General features: G+C 45.5%; 1 protein-coding gene across 1 annotated transcript; it reads left to right on the forward strand.

The window, feature by feature from the left end:
- Positions 1 to 495: 495 nt before the first annotated feature.
- On the forward strand, positions 496 to 19,685 carry CHRNA1 (cholinergic receptor nicotinic alpha 1 subunit). Its single transcript, XM_052658426.1, has 9 exons — positions 496 to 599; positions 5,605 to 5,750; positions 5,861 to 5,905; positions 6,940 to 7,049; positions 10,172 to 10,367; positions 12,860 to 13,097; positions 15,686 to 15,909; positions 17,252 to 17,491; positions 17,803 to 19,685. Exons 1-9 carry the CDS (start codon positions 557 to 559, stop codon positions 17,932 to 17,934), a joined length of 1,374 nt encoding a protein of 457 aa, XP_052514386.1. The 5' UTR covers positions 496 to 556; the 3' UTR covers positions 17,935 to 19,685.
- The last annotated feature ends 3,215 nt before the right edge of the window (positions 19,686 to 22,900 follow it).

Consider the following 22,900-nt stretch of genomic DNA (forward strand, 5'->3'; position numbering starts at 1 on the left):
ATTCTCTCCAGCAACTGATTCAGTATGAACCTAACTCTTCTCAGATTCTTTCAGTCATAAAAGTCCCTGGCCCTCTCAGCCTAGAAGGAACAAGAAAATTTTCCTTTTTTAGTAGAATGTGGACTTTTGTGATTTAGGATAAAGTCTTACACACGCAGCTGACTATCTGCTCAGACCAAGTTGTCCTGATCCACACAGATGAGGTTCTGATTTGTACAAAACGGAGGGGGTTGCTCATCATGTAAAATAATTTATTCAATAGGGAAACTTTTTTTTTTCATTAAGACCAGACTCATGGTGCCTTTTAAAACACAGTGCAGTACACACTCAACTTGTCAAAGGTCCAGCAGTTGTGTAAAACGTACACCCTGTAATAACGTTAACGACCTCAGCCCTGGGCTCTTGAACTCTGGGCAGCCCAGCTGTTACTGCCACTAACAGGTGGTGTAAAACAATAGCTCAGCTCAGCCAACTCACTTTCCAAGCCCTCCGGCAGCCGAGTGTCCCTCCAGAGAGTGCCAGCAAGCAGCTCAAGCCGCCACTCCACCACCAGCCCATGGAGCCCCGGCCGTTCCTCCTGCTCCTTGGACTCTGCTCAGGTAAGTGCCGGGGCCGGGGGCTATCCTGTGAGGCTGAGGCTCTAGAAGCCCCCAAACCAGAGTCTTGCTTCTTTGATGCAAATACAGAATGGCAGGGCTTCAACAGTCCCAGGCTCTTCTGTCAGTTCCTCACTGATGTTGGCTTAATTGTGTTTGTGGATAAAGATTTTTTGCTTGGGTTATCCAATTAAAATAGGAGCTGCCTGCTCAGAAGCTACAAAGTAAACCTGCCATTCTCTCCCTCCATCAGTGTCTGTATGAGTCACCTGGATGATGGGATCCAGCACCTCTTCTACCATCCCAAAGTCACTATCATACTTGAACAACTATATGGACTTAGCAGGGTGACTTACGATCACAAGTAATACAGTTAACTGGTCCTTTTATGGCTCTGGAGAATTCTGAAAATGAAGAGGATTGATTGACAGCTCCATGTGCTGGAGGGAAAAACCTATTCACAACCACAACCAAACTTTCCATGAGAGAAGAACTATTTTGTAATCTTTTAAACTTCTGAAGCTAAAAAAAATTCATATGAATGCATTCCTGCCCCCTTTTTTTTTAAAAGGACATTACTCTATGTGAATTGAACCCATAAAAATCTTGCACAGCCCTTGACCTGCATTCAACTCTGGACTGTGTCACAACACAGCCACTGAAATGCTATCCTGAATCCCAAACTTCCGGTTGAGGGAAATAGATGTTGGCTGATTGTTTCATATAAAAGTTTAGTGGTGATATCATCCCAGCTGAGAAACAAGACAGCTGACATGCTGTGATTTCCCTTCTCCAATATTGCTCTGACAAACACAGGTCTTCTGGGCAAAAGAGGTGAAGAGTTTTATTATTAGTGTTTTTCAATAGCAGAGTTGACGGAAATAGCCTAAACTCTGGTAAATTATATCCTGTGGGATTTGGACTCAATCCAACCAAAGCTGGCCTGGTGGTGATGGTGGTGGTGAGGTGTGTGTATGTGTGTATGTTTGCAAACACCACACTCAATGGAAATTCTTAAGTGATATATTTACACTTAAAAATCTTTAAGAGATCTCTTAGGACACCAAAAACCTCCAGAAATTCATGTTTAGCTATTTTTTTTTAAGTATGTGATATGAAAAAAAAATAAAGTATGTGATATGTATGTAGATCAAACCTAGAGTTTGATGTCAGTTCACATGGATGATTCATGGAAATTTAGGGCAAGATGAGGCAATCCAACATCTCTTTTTTTATTATAGGGAAACTGAAGCTAAGAGACATAAACTGACCATCTCAAACTGACTCCATGGGACCATCCCAAAGTCCCCTGATGTATAAACTTTGGAATGTGATCAGACTCCATTTTTTATGAGCACAGTCAGAAAATATAGCCTGAAATTGGGAAGGTAGCCAGAGGCACAGCACCAGTCAAGATAAGAATTACCCAGGGCCACTATATGTTTTTGTTTAGCTGCTCTGTCATGTCCAACTCTTCGTGACCCCATGGACTATAGCACACCAGGCTCCTCTGTCCATGGGATTTCCCAGGTAAGAATACTGGAGTGGGTTGCCATTTCCTTCTCCATGGGATCTTCCCAACTGAGGGATCCAACTTGTGTCTCTTACTTTGTAGGTGGATTCTTTACCACTGAGCTACCTGGGAAGACAAGGACAGAATTCTTTTGGCCCAACCCAGCAAGCTGTCGCCCAAATAAAAATACAGATTGGACCAGTATAACACAAAAGAACACTTTGAAATTGTGGCTGGTCCCCCTACTTTGATTCAATCCCCTGGGGGCAAAATTCTCATTTATAACAGTGACACTTTTTCCGGTATTAGCTTAACTCATAATGATCTCTGTTCTATTTATACAGCACTTTCATTACGATCTTTCCTCTCTCCCAGCTCAGGAATCTCAAGCGCTTCATTGCCACCTTCCTTATGGCATATTGCTTTCCAACTTGTTCACAGTTATTTATGTAAAAGACAAATGTCGATGTCCATGAGAGTAGGAAGATGGGATCTGGGTCAGATTCATGTCTGAAAACCTCAGAGCTCTTCAAACAGTGCTTTGCATGCAGCAAATGTTGGACAAATACATGAATGAGTTAGTGTTGCCCCCATCTGAATGAGAATGACCAACACGATTTTGCTGAAAAAGGAAACTTCGACATTATTTATGTGTTTATCTGTGTGTCTGGCAATTTATACCTGCCTTCCAAAGAAAGTATTTACTGTGATTTATTGAATCTGTGAAGAAATTGTCCAATTCTCCAGACCACACTGGAATTGGGAACAAAACCTAGAATTCTGAGTTCAAGTCCTTTAAGTTTTATGTGATAAAACTTTGAGTGATACTCTGCCCTGCTTTGAGGAGGAAAAAAGAACAGAATACCAGTGAATGTGGTCTAAGAAATGGAGACCTCCTCAGGAATTCCTTAGAAACTCACGGCGGAAGGCACAGGCACCCTTGTCCTTGGCAAGGGCGCAAAGGAGGGAGTTGTATCCCTGGAATGCCATCTGTGCCAGGCTCCCCAGTCCTCCCTTCTCCCTAGGTGACCTTAGTGTCCGCCTGCGTATTTTTCTGCCACATAATGCTGATCATCTGCTCTCTCTGCTACTTTCTAGCATGTTCTTCATGTCAAACTGGAATAAACTGTCACTTAAAAATAAGCAGCCCAAGATAACATCAAAGCAATAACCTGAAACCCAGTGGCCGAGGCTCAAAGTGATCCATGCCAGCACCCCCCTGCCCCCACTGTGGGCTGGGTGGGGTTGGGGGTAGACAAAGCATAGAAGACAGAGGATTTCTGTGTCCCAAGGGGCCACCGCAAAAACTCCATCGGACAATATGCAGCTCTAAGGGGTCTCCAATGCCAGTGGGCTGGGGGAGATGCCATGTGAAAGCTCTGCATGAATCCTTTGGGTTCAGACATTTCGAGAAACTAGAAATGAAAAGCTAGGCTAGCTGGGAGTTCCACACACAGAGCCCAGGAAGGTCATAATGAAGATATTTTAGCAACACTGAAAGCTTCAAAACGTTGAACGGACACAAGACGCTTGCCTTTAGGGAAGTGGTGAGGTATACAGGTCCTGTGTCTGACTGCCTCCACTTAGAATCCCACTTGTAGCTAGCTGGGAGCCATGACATGCGTCTCTGCTGTTCCGACCTCAGTTTTCCCATCTGTTAAATAGGAGTAAAGACTGACCTCATAGAATTTTATAAGGATTCAATAACGTAACACAAATGTAGGACCTTTAATAAAGCTCGACAGGCTAATTAAAACATACTTTGGGGCAGATGAAAATGTTTCAGCTCATTATACAGCATTAGTCATTTCAAGCTGATCTAAGTTCAGGATGAGAAATAGTGATGGAGAGCATAGACTCTGGCTGTGAATCCTGGCTCTACCACCGATGAAATCTGGGTCTCAATTTCCCCATCTGTAAACTGAGGATAATGACAGTATATACTATCATTGTTACGAGGATTGAAAGTTTTAGTACATATAGCATGTAGGGGAGTATCTGACACAAAACAAGTGGGATATGCGACTATTTTTGTTGATCAGTAGAAATAGAAAAGGGGACTACTTTTTACTTAATAATTGTTTTGTTGACAAACCCTTCCAAACTTAGGATCCAAGCAGAAAAATAATAAAAAATAGTAATAACCTGCCTTAGAGGTGATCGGTTAATATGAACACAACTGTGGGGGAAAAAAGGGAAAGTGTCTCACTCATTTCATTTTAAAAGTTGCCTTGGCCCAGGGAAAAGGTGTGGTTTCAGCAGTAATCTGCGGAAAGGGGAGATCTGGTTACATGAATCCAGGCAGATGGATTGTGTGTCTGCTTCCTCTCCCAGCCGTGAACAGGCAATCCCCAAACCACGAGGGCTTGAGTTACAGGGATCCTTCATAAGGCGCTTGGAGTTTGGAACACATTTTCTCATAGGAATGACAGCACATGTAGTTGTGCAGTTTCCAAGACAGCCCACAGCACGCTCATAATATTAAAAGTGAGTTCAGGAGCACGGTGCAGATGGGCTCTAACCTGAGCTCTGCCCTAGCCGCGTGACCGCAGACAGGTCAGTGCACCACTCGGAACCTCAGGTGAGAATGTCTCTCTGCCTGCTCGCCAGCGAAGACGTGTCACGCTGGACGCCTGAAGGCTGCGGGCTCTGAGAATACCGTATGATATCGCCCTTCATCCTGAAGGAAAATGTAGTAAAGATTCCTTGGAATTTAATATGCTCCAAATAGGAGACCCAAATCCAGGTCAACAGAATATGTGATTTTCTCTCTTAGCAACTTAATTGGGACATAGATGATTTTTTTTATTTTTAAAATTATGTTAAAAATGCATAAATATGTACGTGAAGTTTACCATGGTAAAATAGACATTGCATAAAATTACCATCTTAAAAGTACACAATCCGGTAGCATTAGGTATATTCACAATGTTAGGCAACCATCACCACTATCTAATTCCATAACTCTTTCATCACCCAGAAGGACATCCTGGGCCCATTAGCAGTTTCTCCCCTTTCCCTGTCCCCACAGTCCCTGGCAACTGCTAATCGACTCTGTTCTATGGATTTACCTATTCTGGATATTTCATATAAATAGAATCACACAATCCATGTCCTGTTGTGTCTGACTTCTTTTATTTAGCATAATGTTTTCAAGGATCATTCGTGTTACGGCATGTATCAGAACTTCATTCCTTTTCATGGCTGAATAACGTTCTAATGTATGGATATACCACAATTTGTTTATTCATTTATCTGTTGATGGACATTTGTGTTATTTTCACCATATAGCTGTTAAAATATTGCTGCTATGAACATTCACGTATACATTTTTTGCTTGCTTTTTTGTTTTTTAACTGAAGCATAGTTGCTTTATCAGATTGTGTTAGTTTTAGGTATACAGCACAATGATTCAGATAGATATATATATTCACGTTAGTGTGTGCGGTGTGTGGGAGTCGACTCTGACAGTGAGTGTGTCCTTTGCCATCTCAGCTGGCCTCGTCCTGGGCTCCAAACATGAGACTCGTCTGGTGGCAAAGCTCTTTGAAGGCTACAACAGTGTGGTACGGCCCGTGGAAGACCACCGCCAGCCTGTGGAGGTCACGGTGGGCCTGCAGCTGATACAGCTCATCAACGTGGTGAGACGAGAGAGTTCCCAGCACCCCACAGCACCCACACCGCCCAGTCCAGGGTATCCTCTCCAGCTCCCCACTGGTCCCCCTAAAGACGAGCCTCATCTTTTTTTCAGGATGAAGTGAATCAGATCGTGACAACCAACGTTCGTCTGAAGCAGGTAACGCAGCTGGATAAGTGTGTTCACGTTGTTCTCATTCACTCTGAAATTTAACATGGGCTCAGCGGAAGTCAATTTGGGTAACAGGGATACGCACCAAAATGTTGAAAGCAGATATTTTGGGGTAGTGGGCTGTTTTGTGTTCATTCCTATTATTATTTTCACTTTGTGCTTTACCTGTATGTATCACTTCGTTAGGTCTGCTGGAACAAAGTCATAACCTAGACAACTTAAACAACAGAAACTTACTGTCTCACAGCTTCTGAGGCCAAAAGCCCAGCATTAAGGTGTTGATAGAACTGGTTCCTTCTAAGGGTCATGAGAGAGAACCTGCTCCGGGCCTCTCTGCTTTGCTTAGAATTGGCTGTCTTCAAGTTCGCATGACTTTCTTTCGGAATATACATCTTCTTCAACGTCCCCTTCTTATATGGACACCTGTCATATTGGATTAGGGCCCACCTTAATGACCTCACTTTAACTTAATTACCTCTATAAACACCCTATCTCCAAATGAGGTCGCTTTCTGAGGTACAGGGGATTAGAACTTTGTATTAATTTGGGGGAGACAGTTCAACATTGTGTTATCCATAATTTACTGCATTGGGCATATGTAACTTTTATAATGCAGAAAAAATATAGCACTTTTCAAAAAGTGAGGTTGCCTGCTTGAGGAAAATGTTCACGATAGGGTCATTCTCCTTTGCTAAGGTGGGCAGTGTACTTGATGGCATGACTTGGGGCTACCTTTGTTTTCTCATCTGTAAAATGGGGTCAGTAATCACTCCTACCCCATGAGAACATTGTGAGGACTAAATGATGAATATGGGTTGAAACGCCTAGAATTGTGCCAGCATGTACTTGATGCTCTGTATGTGATTTTACTTCTTACTCAAGTGAAAGCCAAACTCTGAATCAAACCCTTCTTACCAGAGCACAATTTCTGTCCATACCTGAATTACCATGTCCATCAGAGCTCTTGATAACCCCAGATTTTTTCATTGTTTTTCATTGACTAAAAATGTCTTCATTTCTAGCAATGGGTGGATTACAACTTGAAATGGAATCCAGATGACTATGGTGGCGTGAAAAAGATTCACATTCCTTCGGAAAAGATCTGGCACCCAGACTTCGTTCTTTATAACAAGTGAGCAAAACAGCCAGGATGAGAAGGCAGACATTCGGGGGGGCAGGGGGAGCCCAAGTGCCCTCACGGAAGGGCTGCCGCCCTCGGTAGGCGTTTCACCACTGTTCCCATTAAATAACCCTTAAAAACCAAGAGCCAAGTTGACATGCTAGGGGTGCCATATGGTGTCTCATGTTATGAATAGAAACAATTATCAGAGCCAAATTGAACCAGGGCTGTGGGGTGGGGGACATTTAATCCCTGAGAACTCCTGAAGGGTATGTGGCAACTATCCAAGGGACCCAAACATCCTATAACTGAGTTCCTTGGAATTAAATGTCCTTCCGACCAATAGGTCTGAACCTCGCGGGGTTGTTATTCGTCACCTCCTCATGGCATCCCAGGACGCTGCGTGCTGCTGATGGCCCGGGATGCCTGTGTAGCCCGTCCGCTGGGCTCTGCGACAGACTGCACATTGTGAAATTATAATGTGATTCAAGACACTCTGCTTTAATGACACGCTCATTATCATACGCCCTTCGTTTGTCAGGGAATGTTCGTTGCAAACAGCATCCTCCAGGCAGCAGCACTGGCCTACAGGATTTGTGGCCTGACAGTCTGCAGCATGCGTCTGGGGCGAGCAGGCTGTGCATACTAGCAGACTCTCCAGGGAAGATGGCCAGGGCTAGTTAGTGGACATGACACCCTTTAAGGTGACTCTCCCCAACTTTGATATTTTATTGTGTATTTTCCAATCAGACCTGGGATTCAAGTTTGAGCCGAAGTATCCCATCATTTTGTGTAAACTTTGGGACAGGTGTGCTGATAAGGAAGAAGTGTCTATCTCTCAGGGTGAAGTTTATCTTTCATTTAGAATCTAAGCGAAGCAATTGAAACCCTGTGGTCGTTTAGATCAGCTCAGTCAGAAACACGCTCACAGGGGAGAGAATCCCGTTTCACCTGCTTGGAAGGAGAAAGCAGACCATCCTCCCCCTCAGCTCTGTTGGGAGGATCTAAAGCTGCATAGTTTTCTGGATAGAGCCTCTTCTCAGTCCCAAGGAAAAATCAATGGGGAGAAAGTTTCTTGGTTTATAAAATGAGGCATGACATATCCCATATGGGGCGCCAGGCAGACCCCACTCACTTTTCAGCCCCTAATTTTACTATCCTGCTCTCTGCCAAGGCCCTAGGGGACAGGCCATTTGGGGGATGAGTAGATCTGCAGGGAGAGTTTCTTATCTTTCAGTATCCACCATGCTGTTTTTTCAAATGAGAAATTATTGCCAACATTTGAAAATAGGAAAATACATCAAAACCTGAGTTTTTAGCCCCTCTGCATGCATGCTCAGCTGCTTCAGTCTTGTGACCCCACGGACTGCAGCCCGCCAGGCTCCTCTGCCCATGGAATTCACCAGGCAAGAATACTGGAGCGGGTTGCCATGCCCTTCTGCAGGGGATCTTCCCCACCCAGGCCAAACCCATGTCTTTCACATCTCCTACAGTTCTGTACCACTAGGGCCACCTTGGGAGCCCTTTAGCCTCTCTAGAAAATTCCAACATTCAAAAATATGAAAACTTTGGATTGGAAATTGAGATTTCCAGCTTCCAAGGAAGGATCAAATATCAGGCAACATGGAGCCTTGACTCCCACGCAGACACCCTTCCTTGCCGGGGTGCGGGGCTCTTCCTTTGTGAGGCTCACCTCTCCCTCCTTCCTCACTTGCCTGACCTAGAGGCATCTGAGTTTGTGATTCTGCTCCACTGGAGTCTAAATAGTTCTTTCAAAGGTAATAGAACCCTCTTTAACATGCTTATCACAGTAATGACCCACTAGCCATATTTTTATTTAAAATTCCTGGATTTTTCCCCCAATTAACTTTTGTAAAAGAGCTTTTAAAGATATTTTTTAAATTAATTATTCTGCTCTTCGCTGCTGCAGGGGCTGTTCCTCTAGGTGAGGAGAGCGGGGGCTCCTCTCTAGTTGCGGCTTCTCATTGCAGTGGCTTCTCCTGTTGCAGAGCCCGGGCTCTCGGGTGCAGCGGGTTCAGTAGTTGGGGCATGTGGGCTCAGCAGTTGTGGCTCATGGGCTTTAGAGCACAAGCTCACTAGCTGTGGCACAGACTTAGTTACTGTGGGATCCTTCCAGATTAGGAATCGAAACTGTGTCTCCTGCACTGGCAGGTGGATTCTTTACCACTGAGCCACCAGAGAAGCATCCCCAGTCAACTTTTAAAGTATATCAGAGAGGGCATAGATGGAGACTGGGGCTTCCCTGATGGCTCAGACAGTAAAGAATCTGCCTGCAGTGCAGGAGACCTGGGTTCGATCCCTGGGTTGGGAAGATCCCCTGGAGAAGGGACTGGCTACTGACTCCAGTATTCTTGCCTGAGGAATCCCATAGACAGAGAAGCCTGATGGGCTACAGTCTGTGGGTCACAAAGAGTTGGAAAGGACTGAGCAACTAACACTTCTGCTTTTCACTTTTTCAACGTTACAAATACTACTGAGGACTGGGGAAGAAAAAAGTCTGGGATGCAGCGGATCTGTATTACCAGTTAGTTTTTTAAAACTATAGATTCTCAGATTCATCCCCAGATATCCTGATTCAGTGCTTAGATTCAGTGCTCAGGAATCCATATTTAATTTTTTTTAATTGAAGTATAGTTAATGTGTTAGTTTCTAGTGTACAGCATAGTGACTTGGATTTTTTGCAGATAAATTCCATTATGGGTTATTACAAGATGTTGGGTATAGTTCCCTGTAATACACAGTAAATCCTTGTTGCTTATCTATTTTAAGTATAGTAGTTTGTATTTGTTAACCCCGTGCTCCTAATTTGTCCCTTCCCCTCCCCTTTGTTGATCATAAGTTTGCTTCCTATACCTGTGAGTCTGTTTTGTATACAGATTCACTCGTATTATTTTCTAGTTTCAGGAATCTGTATTTTAAACAAGCACCCCATGATCCTTATTATCGGGCAAATTTGGAAAACACGGCCATAGATAAAAAGTAATGCCGCCCAAAAGAAAGCTTCTATAATTAGCACCTGAATAATTACCAGCTGTCTCCTGTTAACATCCCCAAGCAGAACTGAAGGTTCATCTGTCACTTGGAGCCCTGTTCTTCTTTTATCCCAACTGTAGTGCAGATGGTGACTTTGCTATTGTCAAGTTCACCAAAGTGCTCCTGGACTACACTGGCCACATCACATGGACACCGCCCGCCATCTTCAAAAGCTACTGCGAGATCATTGTCACCCACTTTCCCTTTGACGAACAGAACTGCACCATGAAGCTGGGCACCTGGACCTATGATGGCTCTGTGGTGGTCATCAACCCGGTACGTGATGACCCCTTGGGAGGAGTTGGGATGCAGCAAAAGCAAGATTTAGGTCTCCAACTCTGCCCCTACATTGTCGCAGGCTCACTGCATCCACTAGTTCTTCGGGGATCATCTACCTTCATGCTTTTCAATTACTTGGGCAAGTTCTTGACATGCTACATAAAAGAACCATCTGGGGCTTACATAATTTCCTATGCCCAGACTACTCAGGCCCAATAATTCTGATTGAATCAGCCGAGGGTGGAGCTAGGGCACCAATAGGTTTTAAAGCTCCCAGCTCAGTTCAGTCACTCAGTCGTGTCCAACTCCTTGGGACCCCATGGACTGCAGCACGCCAGGCCTCCCTGTACATCACCAACTCCCAGAGTTTACTCAAACTCATGTCCATTGAGTCGGTGATGCCATCCAACCATCTCATCCTCCATCATCCCCTTCTCCTCCCGCCTTCAATCATTCCCAACGTCAGGGTCTTTTCCAGTGAGTCAGCTCTTTGCATCAGGTGGCCAAAGTATTGGAGTTTCAGCTTCAGTGTCAGTCCTTCCAATCAACATTCAGGACTGATTTCCTTTAGGATGGACTGGTTGGATCTCCTTGCAGTCCAAGAGACTCTCAAGAGTCTTCTCCAACACCACAGTTCAAAAGCATCAATTCTTCAGCACTCAGCTTTCTTTATAGTCCAACTCTCACATCCATTAATGACTACTGGAAAAACCATAGCCTTGACAAGCTGGATCTTTTTTGGCAAAGTAATGTCTCTGCTTTTCAACATGCTAAATAGGTTGCTCATAACTTTTCTTCCAAGGTGTAAGCGTCCTTTGATTTCATGGCTGCAATCACCATCTGCAGTGATTTTGGAGCCCTAAAAAATGAAGTCTGACACTGTTTCCACTGACTCTCCATCTATTTGCCATGAAGTGATGGGACTGGATGCCATGATCTTTGTTTTCTGAAGGTTGAGCTTTAACCAACTTTTTCACTCTCCTCTTTCACTTTCATCAAGAGGCTTTTGAGTTCCTCTTCACTTTCTGCCATAAGGGTGGTGTCATCTGCATATTTGAGGTTATTGATATTTGTCCTGACAATCTTGATTTCAGCTTGTGCTTCCTCCAGCCCAGCGTTTCTCATGATGTACTCTGCATATAAGTTAAATAAGCAGGGTGACCACATACAGCCTTGACGTACTCCTTTTCCTATTTGGAACCAGTCTGTTGTTCCATGTCCAGTTGTAACTGTTGCTTCCTGACCTGCATACAGATTTCTCAAGAGGCAGGTCAGATGGTCTGGTATTCCCATCTCTCAGAATTTTCCACAGTTTATTGTGACCCACACAGTCAAAGGCTTTGGTGTAGTCAGTAAAGCAGAAATAGATGTTTTTCTGGAACTCTTTTGTTTTTCAATGATTCAGCAGATGTTGGCAAGTTGATCTCTGGTTCTTCTGCCTTTTCTAAAACCAGCTTGCACATCTGGAAGTTCATGGTTCAGGTATTGTTGAAGCCTGACTTGGAGAATTTTGAGCTTTGCTAGCGTGTGAGATGAGTGCAACTGTGCGGTAATTTGAGCAGTCTTTGGCATTGCCTTTCTTTGGGATTGGAATAAAACTGACCTTTTTCTAGTCCTGTGGCCTCTGCTGGGTTTTCCAAATTTGCTGGCATATTGAGTGCAGCACTTTCACAGCATCATCTTTTAGGATTTGAAATAACTCAACTGGAATTCCATCACCTCCACTAGCTTTGTTCGTAGTCATGCTTCCTAAGGCCCACTTGCTTTCACATTCCAGGGTGTCTGGCTCTAGGTGAGTGATCACCCCATCGTGATCATCTGGGTGGTGAAGATCTTTTTCGTATAGTTCTTCCGTGTATTCTTGCCACCTCTTCTTAATATCTTCTGCTTCTCTTAGGTCCATACCATTTCTGTCCTTTATTGAGCCCATCTTTGCATGAAATGTTCCCTTGGTGTCTCTAATTTTCTTGAAGAGATCTCTAGCCTTTCCCATTCTATTGTTTTCCTCTCTTTCTTTGCACTGATCACTGAGGAAGGCTTTCTTGTCTCTCCTTGCTAGTCTTAAAGCTCCCAGGAAACTTGAATGTATAGTCAACATGGAAAAAATCCCAATAGTCCCAACCCACTTATTTTTTATTTTTTTTAAGATTTTTTTTTTTTGGATGTGGGCCATTTTCAAAGTCCTTACTGAGTTGTTACAAAATCACCTCTGTGCTGTGTTGGTTCCCTGGCAGAGCAGCACGTGGGACTCCAGCTCCCCAGCCAGGAATCAGCCCCACACCCCCGGCAGTGGAAGGTGAGGTCCTGTCTGCTGAACTGCCAGGAAAGTCCCCAACCCCCTTCTTTTACAGGAAGGGAACATACACAAGGTCCCCTCCTAGGTATGCAACAGCAGTGGAGTCTGTTGGTTTGTCGCAGCTGATTAGGAAACCCTGCCCCTCCTCATGGTGACAAGGCTGGGGTGTCAAAGTTTCATTCCGTGTCCTCAGGAGAGCGACCAGCCGGACCTGAGCAACTTCATGGAGAGTGGAGAATGGGTGATCAAGGAGTCGCGGGGCTGGAAGCACTGGGTGTTCTACGCCTGCTGCCCCTCCACCCCCTACCTGGACATCACCTACCACTTCGTCATGCAGCGCCTGCCCCTCTACTTCATCGTCAACGTCATCGTCCCCTGCCTGCTCTTCTCCTTCTTAACCGGCCTGGTGTTCTACCTGCCCACAGACTCAGGTGGGTGCAGTTGCCGTGGCGGCGGCTGCTGCCGCTGGTGGACCTCGCGCTGCTATTTTAGGGAAGCCAGGAATAACCATGGCTGATGAACAGATACAGGCGGACAGACCCGAAGCACCAGCCCTGGAAGGAAGCATCACTGGCCACGTGGTGAAGGCCTCTGGGGCAGACCGCAGGGCCGGCAGAAGTGTGAGCTGAATGTGGCCCTGAAGATGCGCACACACAGCGGGTTAAGTGAATAACCACCAGCACCTGTTTGCTGAGTACCTGCTGTGTGCCCTGAGACACGCCGGGCAAGGCGTGGACCGCAGACACCCCAGGGCCCCTTCCCCCATGAAGTTGCTTGCTCTCTGTGACTAACCCAGGTCTTGCCTCTTTCGTCTACTGCTTGCCGCTTGAAAATAGCTTTTGGGTATCTCTTCTCCACATGGCAGTATCTCTATACATAAGACCATACTTCCCAAGTGGCAATTCTTTCCCCTGTATCAGCCTGGGCCTCCTGCTGAGTAATCACATCTGTGACATAATTTCACCAGACACCAACGATCTAGAGAGAAGGGGGTAAGGAAACATGCCTGTCTGCCAGCAAATCACTGCTCTCAAACAATGTAAGGCAGACAAGTAGGAGAAGAAGAAAGATAGTAAGATAGTCCTCAAACTTATGCCAGAAAACAACTGTATCAAAATGCCACAGGAAAAACCCCACAAAAGTCTAAATCCAACTTTCCAATAAGGAAAAAAAAAAGCTTACACATTCACTCACTCAATATATAGCTTTTAAACAACTGTTGCAAGACAGGGATAAGGTAAAGAACAGGGCAGAATTTGCCCCACAGAATGTATGTTCTAGGGGATTGTATTCTTAAACAAATGATCACAAATATTTTTTGAACTTTATAACCAAATGAAGTTTGCCAAAGTGAAGAGAGAGAACACTAGGTGGGTCACTATGGAAACTAAACAGAGTTTCTGTCAATATTAGATGATTTATGCCAGAAACGCATTTAGAACAGACAGTTTGCTAAGTGTCAGCTACTATTATCACTAATCGAGAAATTTGATGTACTTTGATCCATATTTTACATTTATAATTCTGTTTCCTGTTTTACTTTTGAAGACTTTCCTATCCACCAGAAATTGACAACTTCTTGTTTGCCTCCACGCTGGATCCTGCGTATATCACTAACATCTGAAAGCATCCAGAATGGGCAGAGTTCCACACTGGAAAGCAGGGCCATATGAGGGTTTCCTAGGACACAAACAGCAAGACCAGCCCAAGGAAAGTCCCTTCCAAAGGCTCTTTACTGCCTCAGAGCTGATCAATCCCCACAAAACTATTCCAGTGTCATTCACTCCCTGGCTTTATTGTTTACTTGTCCAGGCAAGACACCATCCGGGAATTGTTTGTCCTGAAATTGTAGGGCCTGGGGAAAAGATTCAGGGGAAAGGGAATCCCTTGGCCCTTAATGTGGGGGAAAAAAAAAAAAATCAAAACATACACACACACAAAACAAGTCATTCCCTTAGAGAATATGAGAAAGTGAGTGGTGTGAAATCATTGATTTTGTCCTTTCTCAGCTTTGGTCTTGCAGCTTGCTTCCATGGTGAGACAGATACATGTACTTCTGACCTACACATCCATCTGCCGAGTAACAAGTAGGCCAGGCTGCGGTTCAGTTTTGTGAGGTTGAAGACGTTCTGCTGCAGACAGAAAAACTGCCATCTGGGTTCTCACTTGCCACCCAGAACCTCTCTGGTTTCCCTGGATTCCACCAAGAAATAGAATTCTGGGGCGTGAGATGAAGTAGCATTTCCTGCTTGGCAGTATCGGACGGAAATGCCTGCCACTTGCCATTGTCAGCAGAGTTAAGTGCCAGGGTCTCATAGGAAATACTGCAGAAAGAAACTCCCCAGTGTGAGGCTTTGAGGCCAGTCACATTCCTCTCTCACCCTTGGGCTTCACTGGTGTGTTCATTTGCTAGGTCTGCCTTCACAAAGGACGCCAGGCTGGTGGCTTAAACAACAGAAATTTATTTTCTCATAGTTCTGGAGGCTGGAAATCAAGATCAAGGTGTCAGCAGCATTGGTCTCCTCTGAACCCTCTCTTCGTGGCTGGCAGATGACTGGCTTCTCCCTGCGCCCTCACATGGCCTTTCTCTCTGTCTGTGTCTTAATCTTTTCTGATAAGGACGCCAGTCGCCAAAGACCCAGCCTAAGACCTCATTTTAATTTAATTACCTCTGTAAAGGCCCTGTTTCCAAATACAGTCTGTGAGGTGCTGGGGTTTGGGGCTTCAACATATAAATTCACTGTCAGTTGTTCAGTTGTGTTCAATGCTTTGTGACCCCATGGTCTGGAGCCCGCCAGGCTCCTCGGTCCATGGGATTCTCCAGGCAAGAAGACTGGAGTGGGTTGCTGTGCTCTCCTCCAGGGGTCTTCCCAACCCAGGGATCGAACCTGGGTCTCCTACCCTGCAGGCAGATTTCTTACCGGCTGAACCACGTAGGAAGACCTATAGATGTGGGGGGAGAGCAGTTTAGCCCCTAACAGGTGGGTTGCTGTGTCTGCCTCCTCCTCGTTTCGCCCAGGAGAGAAGATGACCCTGAGTATCTCTGTCTTGCTGTCCTTGACCGTGTTCCTTCTGGTCATCGTGGAGCTGATCCCTTCCACCTCCAGCGCCGTGCCCTTGATTGGGAAGTACATGCTGTTTACCATGGTGTTCGTCATCGCATCCATCATCATCACCGTCATCGTCATCAACACGCACCACCGCTCCCCCAGCACCCACGTCATGCCTGAGTGGGTGCGGAAGGTGAGTGAGCAAGGCACCGGGACACTTTGCACAGGGCAGCCGCAAGTCTCCCCTTCCACGCGGCCAGTGGCGTCCTAGGTAACCCTGCTAGGCACTTGGAAACAAAAAGGCTTTCTTGGGCTGTAGGGGCTTTGGGGGAGGAATTTTTCTGGACTCTGGCTGAAGATAAATAACTCATGTAGCCTCCCCAGGGAGATAAGAAAACCAGAATTAACAAAGCCCACTTCAATGTTAACCTTAAAGAGTCTCTTTGTTTATAAAAGACAAATAAATCACTATCTTTTAATTCAAATACCTTGAAACCTTGACCTGTTTGTATGTGAACAGACTGTTAATTTCTTTGCTGGTGGAATCATCTGCTGAGACTAGAATAAGGGCTGGAGACTGGCGGGGCGGGGGGCAGGGTGAGGTGGCTGGGCTTGATGAGAGATTGTCAAAAAGTTAAGTTTTAATGAAGAACTTGGTCTCATATATTTATTTTACTGAATTTTAAAATGTGTTAACATTTCAGGTATATCAGTTCTTTCATACACATTCACACAGACACGAATGTCCCGGCCTTTGTGCACAATGCAAAAGGTTTGCCACGAACTGACAAACTGCTGCTTGCATTGCATTCTTTTGGGAGAAGTAGTCTCTGCTTCTCTAAAGGCTGTTAAGTAACTCCTAACAATACCTATAGGGCTTCCCAGGTGGCGCGGAGGTAAAGAACCTGCTTGCCGACACAGGCGACTTGGGTTTGATCCCTGGGCCAGGAAGATCCCCTGGAGGAGGAAATGGCAACCCACTCCAGTGTTCTTGCCTGGAGAATCCCATAGACGGAGGAGCCTGGAGTGCTGCAGTCCATGGGGTCACAAAGAATCAGACACGATTGAGCACGAGTGCAGAAATACCCATGCTGCATTTCTTCAGGAACCAGAAACAGAAGAAAACCGTCTAGCTGTTTTGTGGGGTTGGAACCTTATTTTTTTTTTTTGGCAGGAGGGGCCCATTAATCTTTTGGTCATGAGAATAGGGGCTTTGAAGAAAGCAAGTGCTTATAGGGGGTCTGGAAGCTTAAGCATCAGTGGTTTCTTAGGAGTCCAATAGCTGCACACTTGCTCCCTCCAGTGGCCAACTGCTGGCATTACAGGCTCATCTCTTAGCCTTAGTCATTTAACAGGCCACAGGACACAGATGAATCTGAGAAAATCTAGTATGGTCCTTTTGTTTTAGGGACAAAAGTAGCTGAGGCCTAGAGAACCTGAATGACTTGCCTAAGGTCTCATTGCTTATTCACAATCATAGTTTGATGCTTGCTCTGCTGACAATAATTCCCATACCTGGACTTCTTTTGTATTAGGTTTTTATCGACACTATCCCAAATATCATGTTCTTCTCCACGATGAAAAGACCATCCAGAGAAAAACAAGACACAAAGATTTTTACAGAAGACATCGATATTTCTGACATTTCTGGGAAACCAGGGCCTCCACCAATGGGTTTCCACTCTCCCCTGATCAAACACCCCGAGGTGAAAAGTGCCATTGAGGGCATCAAATACATCGCAGAGACCATGAAGTCAGACCAGGAGTCCAATAACGTAAGCTTTGTGGCTTGAGATCTGCACCTTGGGGTTTAAAGGGTCACGTGCTTAAGCACAGAGTGTCTGATGGGTTTGGCTTGATGGGAAGGTTGGCATTCAAGGGGCAGCTACTGATGTAAGATGTGCCTGATGACTCCCTAGGCCATCTCAGCAAGTCGTCACATTGTGAATAACCTCTTTAAAAGATAAAGATCACGGTGCCAGTGGAGGGAGGATCCACAGTCAAGGGGCCCCTGGATGACGGATAGCACGAACGTTGCGAGTCCGCCATCACCTTCAGGACGTTCTGACACATTCCTCTCTCCCAGGCGGCTGAGGAATGGAAGTACGTCGCGATGGTGATGGACCACATTCTCCTGGCAGTCTTCATGCTCGTCTGCATCATCGGAACCCTGGCTGTGTTTGCAGGTCGGCTCATTGAATTAAATCAGCAAGGATGAGTGGAAAGCTGGGCTGAACCTCCGCACCAGGGAGATCTGTCTAGTTGGATACATGCTCACTTATCAGATATTTAATTTTCTGTATTTATTATTCATGGCAACGGTTTATGTTTACATAAGGTTATGGCCTCCAAGCGTGTTCACATTGCTTCTCCCTTCACTCCTGCTGTGGCTGCCTGGAGAGTGAACCCTTTGCAGTAAGTGAACCTAGATTGCTACAAAAGGCGTTCATTTCCAGCAGCATCTGGAAGATTTTGCCCATGATAACTGAGGTTTTCTGATAGTTTAAAAATAATTTTTTTTTTAATTTTAAGCAAAGAGTCTATTTTTTGCTTAATAGTCAGTTTTGTACTTACTAAAAAAGCCCCATCTGCCAGTCCCCCAAAGAAAAAGCATTTGACTTGGTGAGAAGGAAAGCAATAGAAAGACAACAGGAAAATTCTAGAATGGCCACCAAAATACAAACTGCCTCAAAAACCGAAGTTTTGAAGTTTCTGGAATTTGGAGGTGAGGGAATGTCTTCCCAATCTAACACAGCACCTGAGTTTGATGTTTGGGGTTTGAGGGAAAAGAGTAACTAACCTGAATGGAGCCTGGGGCCAGGCACTGTGGGAATGAGATCACATGTATTTTTTTTTTAATCCTCATAACTCTGTAAATGTCCCTAGTTTATAAATAAGAAAACTGAACTTGTGGGAGGTTAAGTTCATTATCCAAACTAGCAAGTAGAACTGACTTTTGAACCCGGATCATGTGGATTCACAGTAGCTCTGAGCTGGGCTGGTTCATTGCTCACTTGCTCTTTGGATCAACCCTGGCTGCATCTGGGCCATCCTGTGACTCTGGTCAGTGTTTTTGAGGAGGCTCAGTCCTAGTATTAGCCTTCTTCCTGCCTTCCCAATTAAACCACCCGCCTTTCCCCCAGTCTTTATCCCAACCCTGTTTGAGGTTCTAGTTCTATGAATGAAATCACAAATGTGTGCACATATCGTCATTTCTACAATTCTGGACACATGAGTAGGATAGGAAATTTATTTCCTTTCTTCATAGCAACCTACTGGCAGTGCACCCCAGTACTAGCAAATGTACAGCCCTGGGCTCAGTAATGACCATCATCCCCAGAACACATCTGATCCACATCAGTCCCAGAGAGAGTGGGGAATGGCAGTACCAGGCCACCTGTCTGAACTCAGGCGATTTCAATCTATGTCTCCTTGGCATTTCCTGTGACACACCCATGGCAGGACTGAGTGCCTGATTTATGAGTAAACTAAAGGAAAACAGTTTGGCATTTCCTCAAAAATCGAGGCATAGAATTATCATATAATCCACCAACTCCACTCCTAGATATACACCCAAAAGAACTGGAAGCAGGACTCGAACAGATCCGTGGATACCAATATTCACTGCAGCATTATTTATAATAGCCAAAAGGTAAAAAAACCACCCCTGTCCATCAGCATAAGAGCAAATGCATGAGGAATGAAGTTTTTATAAATACTGTAATATGGATCAATCTTGAAAACATTATGCTAAGTAAATAAGCCAGATCTGAAAGGACAAATATTGTATGGTTCTGCTTATGGGAGGTACCTAGAGTAGTCAAATTCATAAAGACAGAAAACAGAATTGCAATTACCAGGGTTTGGGGAGAGGGGTGAGTTATTGGTTAGTGGGTAGAGCTTCAATTTGAGATGATGAAAAAGTTCTGAAAGTGGATAGTTGTGGTGGGTGTACTTAATGCCACTGAACTGAACGTTTAAAAATGGTTAAGATGGTAAATTTTGTGTGCATTTGACCATAATAAAAAATAAAAAATTGGTAAGTTTCATGTTCTGTATATTTTACAACAATTAGATAAAAAAGAGGGGAAGAGAGATTCAGTACCTAAATCTGCTTGCCTAATTTATCGCAGTCTCCCAGAGTTCACTAACGATTCAGAGAAGGAACTTGAAAGTCATATTGTCCATTCAAAGGACAAGGAAGCTGAGGCTCCCTGATCAGTGACTTCCCTAAGGTCACAGAGCTAGTTAGTTGACAAATCAGCTCTCTTAATTCCTGCTCTCGAGCTATTTCCTTTATATCAAATAGCCCATTTGTCTCCCAACAGTGAGACCTTCCAACATGTTCCCTGCTCACCCCCTGGCCTGGAAGCCAGCAGGGAGGCCCTGACTAGGAATGAACGTCACAGTGTGAAGCTCCATCAGCCCCTAAATACCTGATCCATCAATCTGTCACCTAGTTGAGGACTTTCACCTTTGGAATCTCTTCCCTTTGTTAAGGGCTGACCCTGATGGCTCAGTGGGTAAAGCGTCTGCCTACCATGCAGGAGACCCGGGTTCGATCCCTGGGTCGGGAAGATCCCCTGGAGAAGGAAATGGCAACCCACTCCAGTACTCTTGCCTGGAAAATCCCATGGACTATAGCCTACCAGGCTTCTCAGTCCATGGGGTCGCAAAGAGTTGGACACGACTGAGCGACTTTCCCTTCCTTCCTTCCCTTCCTTCCTGATGAAATGGGAGGGGAGACAGACGGTTCTGGGATCTGTCCCCTCTAGAGGTGAGCACCTAGCCCTGTCCTGCCCCCGTGTGGCTCTGTCGATGAGTGTGTCTGGGTAAAGGGGTGACTTTGGGGAAAATAAGGAGCATCCTCAAACTGGAACAAGCCAAGAGTTCTTGGGGGTGGGGAGGAGGGAGGCTGTTCCAGACTGAAGATGGAAGGAGGAATTGTTCAGACTTTGAATCCCTGCGTTGTTGTTTTTTTTCTATTTCTTTTCTAGTTGTCAGAACTGGGATTTTATTAAATTGGAAAATGTATGAACAATTAAATCAGATGGTGAGAAGTTTGGGGGCTGAGGTGGGAGGTATTCAGTTTTGACCCCAATCACTGTGGACCACAATGCCATTATGTTCATTCCGGGGGCGAGGGGCGGTGCAGGGGAGCTCAGGCGGCCTCCCTGCCCACGGCCAGAGGTCTCCCCTCACACCCCAGCTACTGGGTCTGCTTTGAAGCCTGAGTTTCCTGCTCCTGGTTCTCAGCTCACCACTTTCAAGGTCATTTCTCCCACTGCTGTTGTTGAGCTCCGGGTCTGCTCCAGTTCTTCAGTAGGCAGAGCCACTGAGCCCCCCACCACCTGAATCCCTCATCTCTCGCTCCCCCAGAGCACCTGCCCCCGCCTCTGTCTGCCAATCACTACAAGCGTTGTCTCCACCTCTGTCTAAGGTCTGCCTCCACCCGTTGTCTCAATTTTCATCTCTGGTTTTAGAAAAGGCAGAGGAACCAGAGATCAAATTGCCAACGTATGTTGGATCATCAAAAAAGCAAGAGAGTTCCAGAAAAACATCTATTTCTTTTTTATTGACTATGCCAAAGCCTTTGACTGTGTGGATCACAATAAACTGTGGAAAATTCTGAAAGAGATGGGAATACCAGACCACCTGACCTGCCTCTTGAGAAACCTGTATGCAGGTCACGAAGCAACAGTTAGAACTGGACATGGAACAACAGACTGGTTCCAAACAGGAAAAGGAGTACATCAAGGCTGTATATTGTCACCCTGCTTATTTAACTTATATACAGAGTGCATCATGAGAAACGCTGGGCTGGAAGAAGCACAAGCTGGAATCAAGATTGCCGAGAGAAATATCAATAACCTCAGATATGCAGATGACACCACCCTTATGGCAGAAACTGAAGAGGAACTGAGGAGCTTCTTGATGAAAGCGAAAGAGGAGAGTGAAAAAGTTGGCTTAAAGCTCAACATTCAGAAAATGAAGATCAGGATCATGGCACCTGGTCCCATCACTTCATGGCAAATAGATGGGGAAACAATGGAAACAGTGACAGACTTTATTTTCTTGGGCTCCAAAATCACTGCAGATGATGACTGCAGCCATGAAATTAAAAGACCCTTGCTCCTTGGAAGAAAAGCTATGACCAAACTAGATAGCATATTAAAAAGCAGAGACATTAGTGTGTCCACAAAGGTCCGTCTAGTCAAGGTTATGGTTTTTCCAGTAGTCATGTATGGATGTGAGAGTTGGACTGTGAAGAAAGCTGAGCGCCGAAGAATTGATGCTTTTGAACTGTGGTGTTGGAGGAGACTCTTGAGAGTCCCTTGGACTGCAAGGAGATCCAACCAGTCCATCCTAAAGGAAATCACTCCTGAATATACATTGGAAGGACTGATGCTGAAGCTAAAACTGCAATACTTTGGCCACCTGATGCGAAGAGCTGACTCATTGGAAAAGACCCTGATGCTGGAAATGATTGAAGGCAGGAGGAGAAGGGGACGACAGAGGATGAGATGGCTGGATGGCATCACCGACTTGATGGACATGAGTTTGAGTAAATTCTGGGAGTTGGTGATAGAGAGGGAAGCCTGGTGTGCTGCAGTCCATGGAGTTTCAAAGAGCTGGACACGACTGAGTGACTGAACTGAACTGCAGAAGCTGGGTTTGTCATCCTTTTCTCAGATCCAGATGCTCCTTGAGTGGAGGGAGCAGGTGAGGAGTGAAGGAGTGAAGGGGTGTGAAGGATCAGGGCTGTGTACATGCCTACAAGGGGGCAGCAGGGCCTGACCCTGCCCTCAGGACAATCTCTCACAAGTCAGCTGCTTAGGTCTCCACTGCCAAGTGGAGACTCCGGCCCCATGTGGGCTGGTTTGTTGAGGTCAGCTTGGCCTCCTGGGAGCAGCTGGACTGTCTCTCCATCTTCAAGGATGGAGGTACATGGATGGGGGTATGACCTCAAATTTTTCAACTTAGGGCTGCAGTTTCCAACCGCCCGCCTCCACTTTCCTCTTTCTTCTCCAGGCAGGTTCCAGGTACGAGACTACAGGAGGCAGGAGGCATTTGATGTTGGTGTGTGGTCACGCTGTGAGTGAGGTTGGTGGGGGGCTCTGCTGAGTACCAGACGGGCACGGGAGCTTCCCCATGGCCAACCACCGGCACTACCATGAGGCCCC

Source organism: Budorcas taxicolor, chromosome 2 (assembly GCF_023091745.1).
Source record: "Budorcas taxicolor isolate Tak-1 chromosome 2, Takin1.1, whole genome shotgun sequence".
In the NCBI taxonomy this organism is placed as follows: Eukaryota; Metazoa; Chordata; class Mammalia; order Artiodactyla; family Bovidae; genus Budorcas; species Budorcas taxicolor.

Coding starts and splice junctions, on each gene's coding strand:
- CHRNA1 (XM_052658426.1), top strand. CDS start 557: ATGGAGCCCCGGCCGTTCCTCCTGCTCCTTGGACTCTGCTCAG. Junction 7,050..10,171: donor GACTTCGTTCTTTATAACAA/GTGAGCAAAACA, acceptor TCCCAACTGTAG/TGCAGATGGTGACTTTGCTA. Junction 13,098..15,685: donor CTACCTGCCCACAGACTCAG/GTGGGTGCAGTT, acceptor CGTTTCGCCCAG/GAGAGAAGATGACCCTGAGT.